Source organism: Dioszegia hungarica (assembly GCF_025882075.1).
Source record: "Dioszegia hungarica strain PDD-24b-2 chromosome Unknown MKK02contig_16, whole genome shotgun sequence".
Lineage (NCBI taxonomy): Eukaryota > Fungi > Basidiomycota > Tremellomycetes > Tremellales > Bulleribasidiaceae > Dioszegia > Dioszegia hungarica.
Genome location: NW_026515773.1, coordinates 1911298 through 1925537, shown reverse-complemented (window position 1 = coordinate 1925537; position 14240 = coordinate 1911298). Strand labels below are relative to the sequence as shown.

Below are 14240 nucleotides of genomic sequence, written 5' to 3'. Positions count from 1 at the left end.
CTGATCAGCTCCTAGATCCGCGCCGGAGAGGCAACTCGAGATAGCGGTTGCGAACTTGGGCAAATGCCGCCACGGGATAGGACGAGAGCTTCTCCTTCCAAGTTCCCGGTCGTGTGATATCAGCAGAGACTCCCAATCCGATGAGACGGCGCGGGAGGGCGAGACAGCGGTCTATCGGATCACCTGATAGCCGATAAGGCTACTTTTCCTGACTTTCACGAGCGATAGGACTGCGGCATATAAGGAAGAGGAGACTGATATCCCGCTTACTATTCTTCCCCCCTCTTCTCATCTTTACTCACCAGTTCATCGACCGCCAAGATGGAGGACGACAAGAAGATTTATGGTGACGACCACACCGCCGGTGTCCACGCAGCTGGGGACATCGAGTATGGACAGCGCCAGGAGGAGTTCTACGATCCCTCGCTGGAGAGCAAGTGGACACGTTTGGGTTTGAACATTGAGAGTTTCAAGCGGGCTCCCGGTACCACCAAGTGAGTTCTCCACAGCCGACGCCTATTGGCATGGTGGAGTGGCAGCGCTGACGTTCCCTCAGGGGTCTGGTTGTTCACGGTGGCGGCGCTCCTGAGCTCGTCGGTCATGACAACCCTCTCCTCCAGCAGAAGATGAAGCCGCGCCATTTGCAGATGATCGCGGTTGGAGGTTCTATAGGTACCGGTCTCTTCGTGAGTAGTTTGTGACAATCAGCTTGAAGCTTGCTGATCGACAGGTCGGTTCCGGTGGTGCTCTCGCTCGCGGTGGTCCCCTCGGTATCCTGATTGCTTGGGTTCTCATGGGTATCATGTTGATCAACGTGAGTTCTCGAGACTGTGTGGCTAGTCATCGCTGACGAGTCAGGTCTGCCAGGCTCTCGGTGAAATGGCTATCGTCTTCCCTGTCTCTGGCGGTTTCTACACCTTGGCTTCCCGAATGATGGACCCTTCTTTTGCCTTTGCCATGGGATGGAACTGTAAGCCCCCCATACACAGTACTGCAGTACCAGCGCTGACCTGCTCTAGATGTGCTCCAATGGGCCGTCGTACTTCCTCTTGAAATTACCGTCGCCGGAACAACCGTACAATACTGGACCAACGTTGTGCCCCTCGGGGCCTGGATCACTCTCTTCTTCCTCCTCATCATCGTATGTCTCGTGCATCCATCTTCTGACCACGCTCGCTGACTTTCAGTTCTTCTCCATCCTCGGCACGCTCGGTTACGCTGAAGAAGAGTTCTGGTCATCCTGCCTGAAACTCACCGTCGTCGTCATCTTCGTCTTCATGGGCATCATCTGCATCTGCGGCGGTGGACCCAAGAGCGGCGAGTACGGCACCTACGTTGGCGGGCGGTACTGGAGCAACCCCGGTCTTTTCGCGAATGGCTTCAAGGGTGTCTGCTCCGTCTTTGTGACTGCTGCCTTCTCCTTCGCTGGGTAAGTCAGCCTCAAGCTACAAAGCGGGCGACAGCTGACCTGGCAGTACTGAGCTCGTCGGTCTTGCCGCTACCGAGACTCCCAACCCGCGCAAGTCCATGCCGGCCGCCGTAAAGGGCACCTTCTGGCGGATTACCATCATCTACATCACTTCCCTCCTCATCATCGGTCTTGCCGTCCCCTACAACGACCCCCGTCTGGCTCAAGGCTCAGGCGCCGGTCGCTCCCCCTTCGTCATCCTTGTGGACAAGGCCGGTATCCCCGTCTTCAACCACATCGTCAACGCCACCATCTGTATCTCCGTCCTCTCTATCGGTCTCTCCTGCGTCTACGCTGGCTCCCGTACCCTTACCGCTCTTGCCGAAACCGGTTACGCTCCCAAATTCTTCACATACGTGGACAAGTCCGGCCGCCCCCTCTACTCCGTCCTCTTCATCCTTGCCTTCGGCCCGATCGCCTACGTCAACCTCGCGGATGTCGGAGGTGCCGTCTTCGACTGGCTTCTTGCCCTCTCCGGTCTCTCCACCCTCTTCACCTGGTTGGCCATCTGCATTACCCACATTCGGTTCCGCCAGGCCTGGAAGGTTCAGGGCCACTCGGTGGAGGAGCTCCCCTTCACCGCTGCCGGCGGCATGTGGGGTTCCGTCTGCGGTGCGGTTCTTCTTGTCCTCGTCCTGATCGCCCAATTCTACATTGCCGTCTGGCCCCTTGGCGAAGCTCCCACCGGTACCGCCGCTGCCGAGGCCTTCTTCATCTCGTACCTCGCCGCACCCATCATCCTCGGCTTCTGGGTCGCCGGGTACTTGTGGAAGCGGACTCTTCCCAAGCGCGCCTCGGAGATCGACCTGGACACCGGACGCAAGTCTTGGTTGACCGTCGAGGAGATGAGGGCTTACCGGGCTGAGAGGGCAAGTGCGCCCATGTACCTGCGGGTCTACAGGTTCCTTTTCGGCGCCAAGTAGAGGGATGCCAGGGTTCAGAGGGATTTGTAGAACAAAGTAGTATCCATATCATCATAATGCTACCTTGACATGTTGGGACATTTTGGCTTCGTGCACTACTACTCTATCCCATCGCGAGCTCCTCGCTTGAACCACTCCTCGTACTGAGCGCGTGTATCATCGGGACACACGCCGCAGAACCCAGTAAAGTGATCACGCAAGAACTGATTGACGAAACCTGACGATCAGCCGGGTCCCTTCAAGCTGACCTACCAAGTTTCGATCCCCCAAACCCAGCAAACGAGTTTGCCACCCTCCACCCATCAGCGTATCCCACAGCTACCGCCATCTCGGCGTGGTCCTTGATGGCGCATCGACATGTCTTGTCGTGGGGGTCGGACCCGCGCCGGGGTATCAGGCGATGAGCATTCATGACACTGACAGCGTTCACGGGTAGGACGTCTTCGATATGCGCGAGCGAGGGTTGATCATGGGGACAGTCTACCGTCAGTAAAGCGGTGACACTGACTCACCTATCAAGCGACAGATCGCGCTAGCTGCTGACGATGATGCCCGGACTGGGGCAAAGGATGAGGGGAGAGATCTTGCCAGAGCATGTCGGAAGCACCAGTTCTCGTCGCCATCGCAGCCCTCCGTTTTGTAGCCTGTCTATCAGCTCTGCCCTCGCCTGACACTCACTCCAGAAACTCCAGCCGGCAGTCCAGTCCGCGTACAGCTGGGCTTGAGCTTGGCAGAACTCCGCTCGTCCTGCGTCCTGGTCCTCCATGCCGGATAATGCGCCTCCCGTAAGAGCACAAGACCACTCGTCGATAACGATGTTGCCCCGGGTTTGCTCGGCGGCTTGCTGCAATTCATTGTTGAAGCCGCCGTCTGGCTGTAGATCGCCCATGATCTCATCCAAGTGTCGCTTCTGATCCTCCTCTGATCCAAATACGAAGTCTAGCATCAGTCGCAACCCAGAGCTTACTTACATGAATGATGATCCAGGACGACGAAGTCATCTCGACCCGCCACGAGTGAAGTAAAGCGTTTCATATCATATGCGTCGCTGATGCTGAGTGTCAGCTTAGTCAAGCGCTCGCTCACTAGAAGGGAAACGCGGCCGCTTCGCTGCTGATATTGCGCAGCACGTCGAGGGCATCGTAGTCTGCTATGAGCAAGTGTTCAAGGACAGGTGGAGGATCCACTTACAGAATTGCTCCAAATTTTCGACATTGCTCGGCTCATTCAACAGCTCAATCCCCACCACATTTGTCACGCTGACTAGCCGCTGTGTCAATTCTGCCAGCATAGCAATCGTCTTCTTCATGTTGTCATCGTCATCAAAGAGCCCCTGTTTCCCTCCCGAGAGCCCGGAATGCGAAAGACCGTTCTGACTACCAGGTGCACCTGCGATCAGCCCAGACAGGTCTCAGACTCACCATGCAGGTCTACCAGCACGCCTAGGCGATACTTGGCAGCCCAATTGATCGCTCTGACTATCCTCGGCCAGGCTCCCTCGTAGACGTCCGCGACAGGCTCGAAGTCGGTGCCCGCGAGTGCATTTGCACCTAGATCCCAGCTGCTGGTCAGCTCGGCCGGGGCCATCACTCACTATCCTATTGGTAGCCGGACTGTATTGACGCCTGATGTCAGCTCAACAGGACCTGCTATACTCACCGACACTGGCTAGCCATTGAAAGTCTTCCTCTTTGATCCATTCATCCCAGTGCCGAGCTAGCAAATGCGACGACTGCCCATTCCAGCCCATCGCCACGTCCAGCTCAGCCTGCTTAGGCTCTATCGCGCAAGTGAACATCGTCGGCGACATCCAGTCTTCGAGCACGAACCATGACCCGAGGTTGACGGATGTTTGTTGTCGGTACCGGTAGATGAGCGCCGAAGCGGGATCGTACGGAGCAAACTTGGGCAGCGCCAAATGTAGGTGGTCGTAGGGCTTGACCAGGCATGCGTGAGGTGCAGCAAGCGGTACTTGGACTTGAACCATGGTGAGTGAGAGTGAGAGTAGAGGATGGGACAGCTGTAAACATGATTGTTGTTGTGCATGGTAAACATCCCGCCCCGTCTCATTCAGACGTTGTCTTAGGCTTCTTTTTACGTGGTTGTTTCGGTTTTGACTTTGCCGCCGGGGCAGGTGGCGTCGCCTCGCGTGTCTGTCATCAGCTCTATCCATAGAGTAGCCTCACGAGTTTCGAATGTATGTCCATGAGTTTGCTGTAATTGACACCTTGTCGAGGCCAAAAGAAGGACGCAAAGCTGTCATCAGCGCGACCTCAAAGGGGACTTACACCCAGCAGTGCTTCCGCCACTTCCCCCCATTGAACCCATTCCGCTCCTTCTCCGACACGACCTGGTCTATCTGCGTGCCTATCGCAGAGACACATTCCTTCAGCGCCGAGATCTTCTCCTCGCGGCTCATATTATCGGTACCGGCTTTGAGTTTTTTCTGCCGTCAGCTCATGCCTCTGACTGCACTCACGAGATGCTTCTTGGCCGGCCGCAATGCCTCTTTGACAGCATCCTCGTCCATCGAAGAGCTATTGTCAGCTTGTTCAGCCTAAGACATACTAGCTGGAATCCTCCGAGTCGGTGTACTCTGGCGTCTTCCGGCGTTTGACCGGCTTGGTCGACCGCGAGGGACTCGTAGAGGCAGGTACGAGCCCGAAACCCTGCTTGGGCGGCATCTTCTGGATCATTGCCTCCTCTTCCAGCTGTAGCCGCCGTGTCTCCTCGTGCTCGCGAATAAGACCACCTGAAGTCAGCTGGAGCCAGACTGAGACTTACAAAGGTAGTCCCCTCGCCGGACAAGGTGTATGGGTCCCGGTGTAGGCGGTTTAGGCGCTCCTGGCTCCGGCTTGACACCCTTGGGCTCATCTACGAAGATCTTCTCGGCCAGCTCAAGGGAGGGATCCTGCTATCAGCTCGACCAACGGGAGCACTCACCACATGCATCAGCTCCCAGCTGGCGAATCCATGACGCCATATCCCGATGAGCAAGTGGGCATCATCCTCGGCCGTCCAGTCTACCGACCAATTTGTCGTCGGTTTCAGGCTGTCGACCGGGATGCGGTAGTTTTCGATGTCGCCAACGCGCTTGAAGTGCTCAATGACCGCTTTGAGCTCGTAATATCGGGATGTGATGGTCTCGGCATTGATACCAGCGACGTTCTTGTAGGTGAAAAGTACCGCCTTTTGTCGCAGGGAAGAGCTGAGGGGATCGCCGCGTTCCTGCAGATCCCGCACGTGTGCCTTGTGCTTGGCTACTTGTGCTTCAGCCTCGCTGATGATGTCCTCGCAGGTCTGGATCATCATGACCCGGTTCTTGCCCTCGAGCTTGGAGTCCTTGACCTGGAATCAGCACGGCCTACGGTATCACTCACGATCGGATCATAGCGTTGGCGGATATCGCCCCACTTCTGTATACCCCGGATAAGAACACGCAGGTCTCGCTCTGAACATCAGCTTGAGGTCAGCCCCGTACTCACCCTTCAGCTCCAGCGTCCTCTCGGTGACAGACTTGCGGGGAGCCACATTGGCACGCTTCTTGGCTGGAGGCGATCCAGGCTGGCTCTCGGTACCATCATCATATGTCGTTGAGGGCCGACTAGCCCGCTTCCTCGTTGGCGCCAGACCAGCCTCTGGCGTCTCTTCCTCCACCTTTGCCCGCTCATCCTCCGGGATGATGTCATCCCAGGCAAGCTCATCGTGCTTGACATCCTGGATATCCGCAAAAGACGCCAAGAAGCCCTCGCCACCGAGCGAGGTTCCGCCAGTGGCAGCCTCGGTGTCGAAGGCGTCGGCTTTGGTGAGGATCTCGTCCAGGTCCATCTCGTCCAGCTTCTTGCCTTGGGCGGATTCGTCGGTTTTGAACCTGGAGTCAGCGGATGCGGAATCGCAGACTTACATGTTCTGAGCGCCAAACTTCAGAATAGCAGATAGCTCGTCCTTGGAGAAGTCACCGTTCTTCTCCTTGGCGGCGCCGTTGCCGTTGATATGCGAGCCGGTGGTATCGATCTGGTTGATGACTACGTCAGCTCGGTCAGGGGTGGCACTTACTTGCGTATTCCAGGATCATCTTCCTCTTCGCCCGTTCCAGAATGTCCTCCTCGATCGTTCCTTTCGATACAAATCTTGGGTCAGCTGGGCTCGATGCTGTACCCACCTGTAGATGCTGACGTGTCTCTGCTGTCCTATCCGGTGCGCCCGAGCCATAGCCTGGAGATCGTTTTGAGGATTGTAGTCGGACTTGGACCATCAGCTCAGTCCAAGCGGATAACTCACATCGAAGATGATGACAGTATCAGCGGTCTCGAGGTTGATACCCAGACCGCCCGCACGCGTGGAGAGCAGGAAAGCGAAGTCTGGTGAGTCGGGAGCATTGAAGTGCTGGATTGACTTCTTCCGCACATCGGATGGTACCGTGCCTGCCATCAGCCGAGTTATCGCCGGAAACTCACCGTCAAGCCGTTGATATATGTAGCCCCGAGCCGACATGTAGTCCGAGAGGATGTCGAGCAGGCGGACCATTTGCGAGAATATCAGAACTCGGTGCCCGTCCGCCTTGAGCCTGGCGAGTAGCTTGTCGAGCAGAACGACCTTGCCCGAGTTCATGACCAGTCCTTTCAGGATCTCATTGGCGGCTTTCGAACGGTCCTCGGCTCCGTCAAAGAGGTAAGGGTGATTTCTGCCGTCAGCCAGCACTGCGAAGTGGACTTACGAAGCCTTCTTCAACTCCATCGCGACGTTCATCAAGCTGACCTGCTGGGTTCCACCCTTGCTGAGTACGGCGAAGTTCTGATTAGCTATTGTATTGGATCGATCTCACTTTTGCTAGGATGTCTGAAATCAGCGCTGTCTTCAGGAGAACTCACTTTTGTAGTAGTGCGTCTGCAGTGGAGACATTTCGATCCGCAGTATCTTCTCAGACTTGGTCGGCAGCTCCTTGACAACATCTTTCTTGAGCCGCCGCAGCATCAGAGTGGCCAGTTTGTCGTGCAGATCCTTGATCTTGCCTTCTTGGTCGGCATCGGAGAGGTCAAAGTCGTTGGCGAGTTGGACTGAGTAAGCGGTATCCTAGCGTACACTCACATTTATCGGGCATAAGGAAGTGCATCAAGGCGAGCAGCTCTTTGACGTTATTCTGCAGTGGCGTGCCGGTGATGAGGAGTCGTGAAGCGGTCGAGAAACTCTGCAAAGCTTCGTACAGCTGCGACTCGTGGTTCTTCAGACGATGTGCCTATCGTCAGCTCAGCTCAACACTCAGACTCACTTCGTCCACCTCCAACGCCTGCCACTTGATCTGCTGAAGATCCTGCCTATCTTTGAGTATGAACTCGTACGTGGTGAGGACCACGTTGAATCGGAGATTCTTGAGCGGACCAAACTCATGTTCGCGGATGACCTCCCGAGACCGTGCCGAGCCCATGTAGCAAATGACATTCATGTCCGGCGCCCAGGTCTTGAACTGCATCTGCCATGCCGAGATGGTGGAGAGCGGAACGACGACGAGGAAGGGTCCGTACTGTTGCCGGTCGTGGAAGAGCCATGAGAGGTACGAGACGGATTGGACCGTCTTGCCGAGACCCATCTCGTCCGCCAGAATACCGTTCTCCCCTTTACTCCAGAGGTAGGCGAGCCAGTTGAGACCGGTGAGCTGGAAGGGTTTGAGGTCTCCGCCGAGGTAGCCCGGGTCCGTCTCGATCTTGGTGAAGGCCGGCCGAGTAGCGTACGGGATGGACCGAGCAGGGATCTTGGCCTGCTTTTGGCGTGCAGTGAACTCCGCGACCGCCGCCTCCGAGCCAGGGATGTCATCAGGCGCTGCAGATCAGCCCTATCCCATCTCCCAAACTCACTTTCCCAGGTACACTCCGCATATTGCAAGTTCGTCCACTTGCAAAAGTACTTTCCGTCCTTGCACGCGAGTATCCGCTCGACCGTCTTGTAGCTCTCGTGTAGCTCCTGTGTTCGGTCCTTGTCGATCTGGTACTGCTCGAGCTCTTCCCGAGTCGGCCGCCATTGGTCTCCGGGGTTGCGGTACTGCTGGTCGATCGCCCAGACTTTGGCGATGTAGTTGTCGACCTTTTTGAACCCCTTGTAAGTCTTGAGGAAGGTGTACACCTCGTCGGTATTATGGACATGAGAATACCCTTTCCATTTGACGTGGTATCGCTGAGATCAGCTTCAACCTCAAGATGAACGTACCAAGTTGACTTGAGGCAAGTCTAGGGGGTCCGCTAAATGTTCCTCATGGCGAGTATGGGATAGCACCAGATCAATCTCGTCGGTATCGCCTGCTGTCAGCTATTGCACAGCATAGACTCACCTTCAACGACTGGCGCCTCGTGCTCGCTAGCACTCTCCATGAGATCTTCATTCCCTTGTGTCTCATCGTAAGTGACGACCTTCTTGGTTGCGCCCCTCCGCCATGATCCGCCAGATTCCAAACTCCCAGCTTTCACAAACACCTTTCTCCTATGCGATTTGACCGCATACTCCTCGTCGTCTGATTCGGACTTGGGACGACGCGTCGGAAAGGCCTGCGTCGCGACTGCCTTGGGCGGCTTGGGTGGTCGAGGCGCGCGCTTCTTGACATCGCCATAGTCGTCGTCCTCGTCGTCCTCATCGTAATCCTCAATATCGTCTGCCTCGGATTGCTCTTCTTCTCCTTCAGACTGAGATCAGCTCATATCTCGATGGCCGACTTACGGGATACGCCTCATCCTCTGGCTCAGGTGTGAGGTCGCCATCTGACGACCGTGATGACGGCTGAGGCATGCGGAGTGTGACCCGAGGGGGTGGTATCCCGGGCGAGCTCGAACTCGCGGGAGACATACTGGAGGAGGCATCCATAGTAGACAAGATAGAGGAAGGAAAGGACAGGACATGCAGATCTGCCCTGTTCCTTGCGATGTCACCCGGTCAGCCGCCGACGCTGTTGAAACCGGTTCCGTCGCCGTTGGAATCGTTGTTACCGCTCCCGGACCCCTTCACGTCACCACTCATCCCTACGTAGACCATACTCCTTTGGTTCTTGGCTCTCCACCGTACTTGATCGCCGTGCAGCTCTAGCACAACATGCATTGACTTCACACATCAACATGACGACCCTGCTCACTGTTCCCGCCGAGCTCGTGCCCCGGTTACACAGCGGGATCGCAGCGAGTGCCTTCGCGGTAGCTCTCTTTGCCGGGTACGCGAGCGGGATCTGGAAGGACCTCTGCACCAATGCTGTCGCAGGTGAGCTCGCCTTTACAAGCTGAGCTGATGCCAGCTTGGCCAATAGAGTGGTTCCCATCAGTATCGGCAACGTAGGTGTGACCCAGAGATGGATACTGATGTCAGCATCGGCGATCATCCAGCATCAAGAAGCCCATTTCACATACTCATAGCGCTATGCGCGACTCCGAGGTTCCTGCTCTTGGGTCTACAGTGGCTCTCACATCGCTCAAAGACTACTGGACGGACTGCAGACCTGGAGCTGGCCGTTGGCATGGCAAGAACATTCAGCTGGTGAGCTTTCAACCTTTGTTGACAAGGTGAGGAAGCTGAACAAACAGTGGAGGCTGGGTCTACATCACCTCTCGGGATAGCCATAGTGAGTACACAGTCGGCGAAACTGACTTTAGCTCTGCATGACCTGTTCATGATCATCTACCTCCTCCTGACCTTGCCCTGGATGCTGCTAGCGACTTCGGCCTCGTTGAAGCCCCAAACCCGCAGACGGAGGCAATGGATGATGTATGCCTTCGTGGGGACGCTGCCATTCTTGATCTGGCAGTACTACCGTCATTCAGTCCTCCGCATACCAGGCTGTGAGTGTAGCCCCACACATGGTGATCCGAGCTGATCGCAGCCTACACGACGTATGCCTTCTTCGAGTGGTCTTTGGTCGTTTGGGACATCGCCTTCGACTCGCTGGCCGTTGACGATCTAAGCAATCTCAAGGTAAGTCTCTCGCTAGCTTCCGCTGATGCAGATTGTCATCCTTGACTCGGACGGAAAGAGGTGGGTTCCGCGATCGGGCGGGAGCTTAGCCTAGTCCTACCCTAGCTATACCGACCACACCACAAGAAGTCGACTGGACAACCGATGAGATCACGACTGGTCTCCAAGCTGTCGCTGCGTACCTCAGCGATGTCGTCTTTGGTACGTCTTTTCGCCGAGGGAGCTAACGACAGGAATGACATTCTGGACGGTCTTTACCGCGCTGCCGTTCCAACTATTCTACTGGTCCGTTTGGGAACTTGGTAAGTGCCTCTTATGGCTGAGACTGATGTAGCTCTCGCCGGTTCTGAGCTTGCTCTTCTAGCAAACCTCTCCCCGATCTTACTAGCGAACCGAAACATTCGAATATGGACGCAATCGCGGTCCGGCCTCATCTGGCTTCGAAGCTCGACAGCCATATTCGGTCTCGGGTGCTACGCTGCGCCCTTACCGATACTGCGCCTGGTGGGCGTGGTGATCGGAACAGGAACGGGATGGCTGGCGGTCTTGAGTCCTCTCATGAGGATCAAGGGTGGTCGCGAGGCGAGAGCGGAGGCACAAGGCATGTACACCACTACCCATCATACAGCCCGAGCTGACAGCTCAGTCCTGCTCGTTGCTCTCGCCGCTGCGACTCTTCTCAAGCACGTCAATTCATCTATCAATCCTTTCTGGGCGTCCGCAGATGCCGCCTCGGGCGGATGGAATAAGACTGGCCTAGTCATCGTCGCTCTCTCCATCGTTGAGCTATCGAATCGCTCTTTCGGCCTTTTCCCCGGAGCTCCTTCCGCGGTCAAGGACAAGGCCATACCTACCCAACCAGCCAGTATCGCAGTCGCCGCGGGCTTCGGAGCGCTCGTACACCTCATCCACACCCTCGCTACCGACGCAGGCACAATCATCGCCTGGACATGGACAGGCTACCCCATCAAAGGTCCCACTCTCCACCCCTTCGGCGGCGCTGTCCTCGCTACCATCGCCTTCTCCTCCATCCTGTCGATCGACGGCCGTCTAGCAGCCGGCCTGGCCGCTCTCGGATCTGTCGGTCTGTATGCGTTCCCCAATTGGTCCGGGTTTTCCTCCGGTCTGATTGCCATTGTCGGCCTCATCTCTTCTCTTCCAGGGTACCTACAAACGGTCTCGGGCCTTCCTCCAGCGCATACACTCGGCTGGGCGATGGCGATATACGGCCTCCTCGATGTCATTTCGGTCGTTACCGTCGCCTATGCCTTTGTCCCACTCGGCAATCTCGTTCGAGAACGGACCGACCTCGTTCTCGGCGTATCCTGCCTTCTTATCGCCGCTGGAACGAGATGCGCTCGGCCCGTACCTGTCTCAGATCGAGCAGAGAGGCGGATCAGGAGGACCAACCGGTACTCGACCTATTCGGTCATTCTCCTCGCTGCCGTGTCTGTGGCGCACGGGTGCTGGAAGATGCCGCGGACACAGCCGGTACCTTACTCGAAACATCGCATCTTCAGCGGCGGTATCTGGACTGTGAGTTGCCCTACGGGCGTCCGTCAGAGCATGCTGGAGTGACAAGCTGACATAGCTAGGTCCACTTTGGCGTTGATGCTGCGGGAAGAGACAGCCAGTACCGCATGATGGAGCTGATCAGGGATATGGAGGTGGACGTGGTGGGACTGTTGGAGTCAGATCGTAAGCATTACTTGGGGTATAGCTGACAGTCAGTCCATCGTATGGTATACGGGAACAGGGATCTGACGCGAACTATCGCGGAAGAGCTAGGCTATGTGAGTGAGCATCCAAAACCGAGCTGACGGCAGTACGTCGATCTTGGTCCGGGTCCAAATCATCATACATGGGGTGCTGCACTGCTTTCCAAGGTGGGCATACAATGCCTTCCGTACTTGTAGTGCTCAGCTGACACTCAGTTCCCAATCATCAACTCTACCCACCACCTCCTTCCATCCCCTCGTGGCGAGCTGGCTCCCGCTATTCACGCCACTGTGGATGTTCATGGCGAGAAGGTCAACGTCGTCGTCTCACATAACGGTCAAGGTGAGTCCAGCATGTGCCCCTTACTGACGAGCAGAGGAAGACCCGCTCGATCGAGAGCTGCAGACCACCGAGCTCGCCCGGCTGCTCCGTGAGACTGCCGATACACCTACGATCTTCCTCGGATACCTGGTGACCGAACCTGGCGAGAAGCGACCAGCGCCATATCAGATCTTGATGGAGGACGGGCTGATGAATGATATCGAAAAGTAAGCTTGTGGTGCAAAGGTTGAACCAGCACGTCAGCTGACAGTCAGGGCTGATCGCTCGCGGTGGTGCGAGTACATCGCTTTCCGGGGTCTTTGGCGGATAGGGTATGCTAGGGTCCATGAGAGCGATATAACCGATACGGAGCTGCAGGTGAGGAATGATCATGACCTCAGCTGATATCAGGTCGGCAAGTTCCTCTTACCGTCACCGGGCACGAAGGCGGTCTATGCGAATGATGAGGAGATGTACTGGCACATTGGGGAGACTGATGTGAGTCCTGGCAAGAGAACGGAGCTGATGTAGATACCCGATCCATGGAAGATGCCTGCAATGTTCCGGGATGAAGGAGTCAGGGGTCATCATTACATCGTCTGGATTGGGCCAGTATACTACATGCCGCCCGAGCATAGCGGATTACAGCTCTACGGTCGCTAGTCGTCCTCGTACTTTCGTATCTAATGTACATCATGCTACAAGACGTCCTTCAGGTTGGTCGTCCCTGAACCTCTCTCGAGCGGTTTGGGCTGATTTGGACCCGGCGTCCATCCGATCTGAAGTCAGCGAGTCCGCAGAGCTAGAACGTACCATGAAGACCACCTGGAACGTCGCTGGAATACCCTCCTCCACGCCATGCAGCTCCTTATAGATCGCCTCGGCAGCCAGGAGTACATCCCTCGATACCGAGGTCTTGCGACCCATGATGGCGTTGCTCTCGCCCATATCCCGCAAGTCCGACATGAGCTCCCATATTGACGGGTAGTGGATGGTGATGTCTTCTACGTCGACGGTGGTGAGAGTGAACCCCGCTCGGTTTAGTAACGACGGTGCGTCTGTAGGGTCTACATCAGCTCCTTCCAAAGGTGGACTCACTGATCATGGGCGAGACTCGGTTCGCTATACCTCCTCGCCTCTCCTGCTCGGCCAGCTGAAGCGAGGTCCTACAGTCAGCTCCGCCCGAGGGATCTGCTCACCTAAGTTCGAACAAGCTGTCCCCGCCTAGCACGGCGCCAATGAAGACACCATCAGGCTTCAAGACGTGCCGGATCTGCGTCAAGCAGCCGACGATATCGCCCACCCAATGCAGGCCGGAGCTCACTGCCGCTTCGACCTTGTGAGGGAAAGCCTCGACGAGTTTTGAGGGTGAGGCATGTATCCGAGTGACCGGGTCTGCCATGAGCTCCAGCTGGGGACATCAACGAACGGTCAAAGGTGTCTCTCTGTAGTGCTAGCTCTGGGATCAGCTGAGCTCAAGTGGTGGACGTACTGCTCTCCTCCAAAAGATAGTAGGATCGATCCCCGCCGATCGTTTCTTGCAGAGCTCTCGTTACTGGTCCAGCATGCGCTGCTACCTCTAGTATGGACGCTGGTGGTGTCTTGAGATCCTAGACTTAGCTATGGTCGGGTCAAGGACCCACCTCCATACGCTCAGACAGCCGATCGGCGATTTCATGGCGCAGGTAGTCCACTATGGTGCTGTCTGCGCGAAGGACCGCTCGATCTCTTTGCCGAGCTTTGGACGGCTCATCAAAGACCGTGTACGCCGCCTGAGGTGGTGGTATATGTGGTGAGAGGGTAGCGTAGCCTCTGAGTGATCGAGTCAAAGATCTAGCAAGTAGACGCATGATGTATGATGGAGA

The 14240-nt window shown here is 56.3% G+C and overlaps 5 protein-coding genes across 5 annotated transcripts; 2 read left to right on the top strand and 3 right to left on the bottom strand.

Moving 5' to 3' along the window:
* Positions 1 to 321: 321 nt before the first annotated feature.
* On the top strand, positions 322 to 2391 carry MKK02DRAFT_17058 (APC amino acid permease; the record flags this gene model as incomplete). The annotated part of the gene is made up of 7 exons (XM_053085727.1): positions 322 to 494; positions 557 to 686; positions 731 to 814; positions 859 to 970; positions 1020 to 1141; positions 1188 to 1429; positions 1476 to 2391. 7 exons carry the CDS (start codon positions 322 to 324, stop codon positions 2389 to 2391), a joined length of 1779 nt encoding a protein of 592 aa, XP_052943967.1.
* Positions 2392 to 2489: 98 nt separating this feature from the next.
* MKK02DRAFT_38861 (glycoside hydrolase) lies at positions 2490 to 4378 on the bottom strand (the record flags this gene model as incomplete). The annotated part of the gene is made up of 10 exons (XM_053090323.1): positions 2490 to 2608; positions 2644 to 2871; positions 2904 to 3035; positions 3070 to 3330; positions 3363 to 3445; positions 3478 to 3538; positions 3583 to 3780; positions 3813 to 3952; positions 3986 to 4016; positions 4051 to 4378. 10 exons carry the CDS (start codon positions 4376 to 4378, stop codon positions 2490 to 2492), a joined length of 1581 nt encoding a protein of 526 aa, XP_052943966.1.
* Positions 4379 to 4457: 79 nt separating this feature from the next.
* MKK02DRAFT_38860 (putative Chromodomain helicase) lies at positions 4458 to 9222 on the bottom strand (the record flags this gene model as incomplete). The annotated part of the gene is made up of 23 exons (XM_053090322.1): positions 4458 to 4544; positions 4578 to 4647; positions 4680 to 4837; positions 4871 to 4928; positions 4960 to 5143; positions 5176 to 5302; positions 5335 to 5739; positions 5772 to 5842; positions 5877 to 6262; positions 6296 to 6416; positions 6448 to 6521; positions 6554 to 6636; positions 6673 to 6815; positions 6849 to 7075; positions 7109 to 7149; positions 7217 to 7230; positions 7263 to 7448; positions 7480 to 7627; positions 7661 to 8208; positions 8244 to 8559; positions 8593 to 8681; positions 8714 to 9062; positions 9097 to 9222. 23 exons carry the CDS (start codon positions 9220 to 9222, stop codon positions 4458 to 4460), a joined length of 4011 nt encoding a protein of 1336 aa, XP_052943965.1.
* Positions 9223 to 9488: 266 nt separating this feature from the next.
* MKK02DRAFT_17353 (Frag1/DRAM/Sfk1 family-domain-containing protein) lies at positions 9489 to 13038 on the top strand (the record flags this gene model as incomplete). The annotated part of the gene is made up of 17 exons (XM_053085774.1): positions 9489 to 9627; positions 9662 to 9698; positions 9733 to 9900; positions 9948 to 9985; positions 10017 to 10202; positions 10244 to 10369; positions 10441 to 10536; positions 10670 to 10940; positions 10977 to 11871; positions 11931 to 12033; positions 12067 to 12128; positions 12162 to 12221; positions 12270 to 12396; positions 12428 to 12602; positions 12651 to 12753; positions 12787 to 12873; positions 12907 to 13038. 17 exons carry the CDS (start codon positions 9489 to 9491, stop codon positions 13036 to 13038), a joined length of 2805 nt encoding a protein of 934 aa, XP_052943964.1.
* A 35-nt stretch (positions 13039 to 13073) lies between these two features.
* On the bottom strand, positions 13074 to 14225 carry MKK02DRAFT_17395 (S-adenosyl-L-methionine-dependent methyltransferase; the record flags this gene model as incomplete). The annotated part of the gene is made up of 7 exons (XM_053085781.1): positions 13074 to 13154; positions 13189 to 13442; positions 13474 to 13541; positions 13575 to 13770; positions 13805 to 13834; positions 13868 to 13985; positions 14019 to 14225. The coding sequence occupies 7 exons, from the start codon at positions 14223 to 14225 to the stop codon at positions 13074 to 13076; spliced, it is 954 nt and encodes a 317-aa protein (XP_052943963.1).
* Positions 14226 to 14240: the final 15 nt, after the last annotated feature.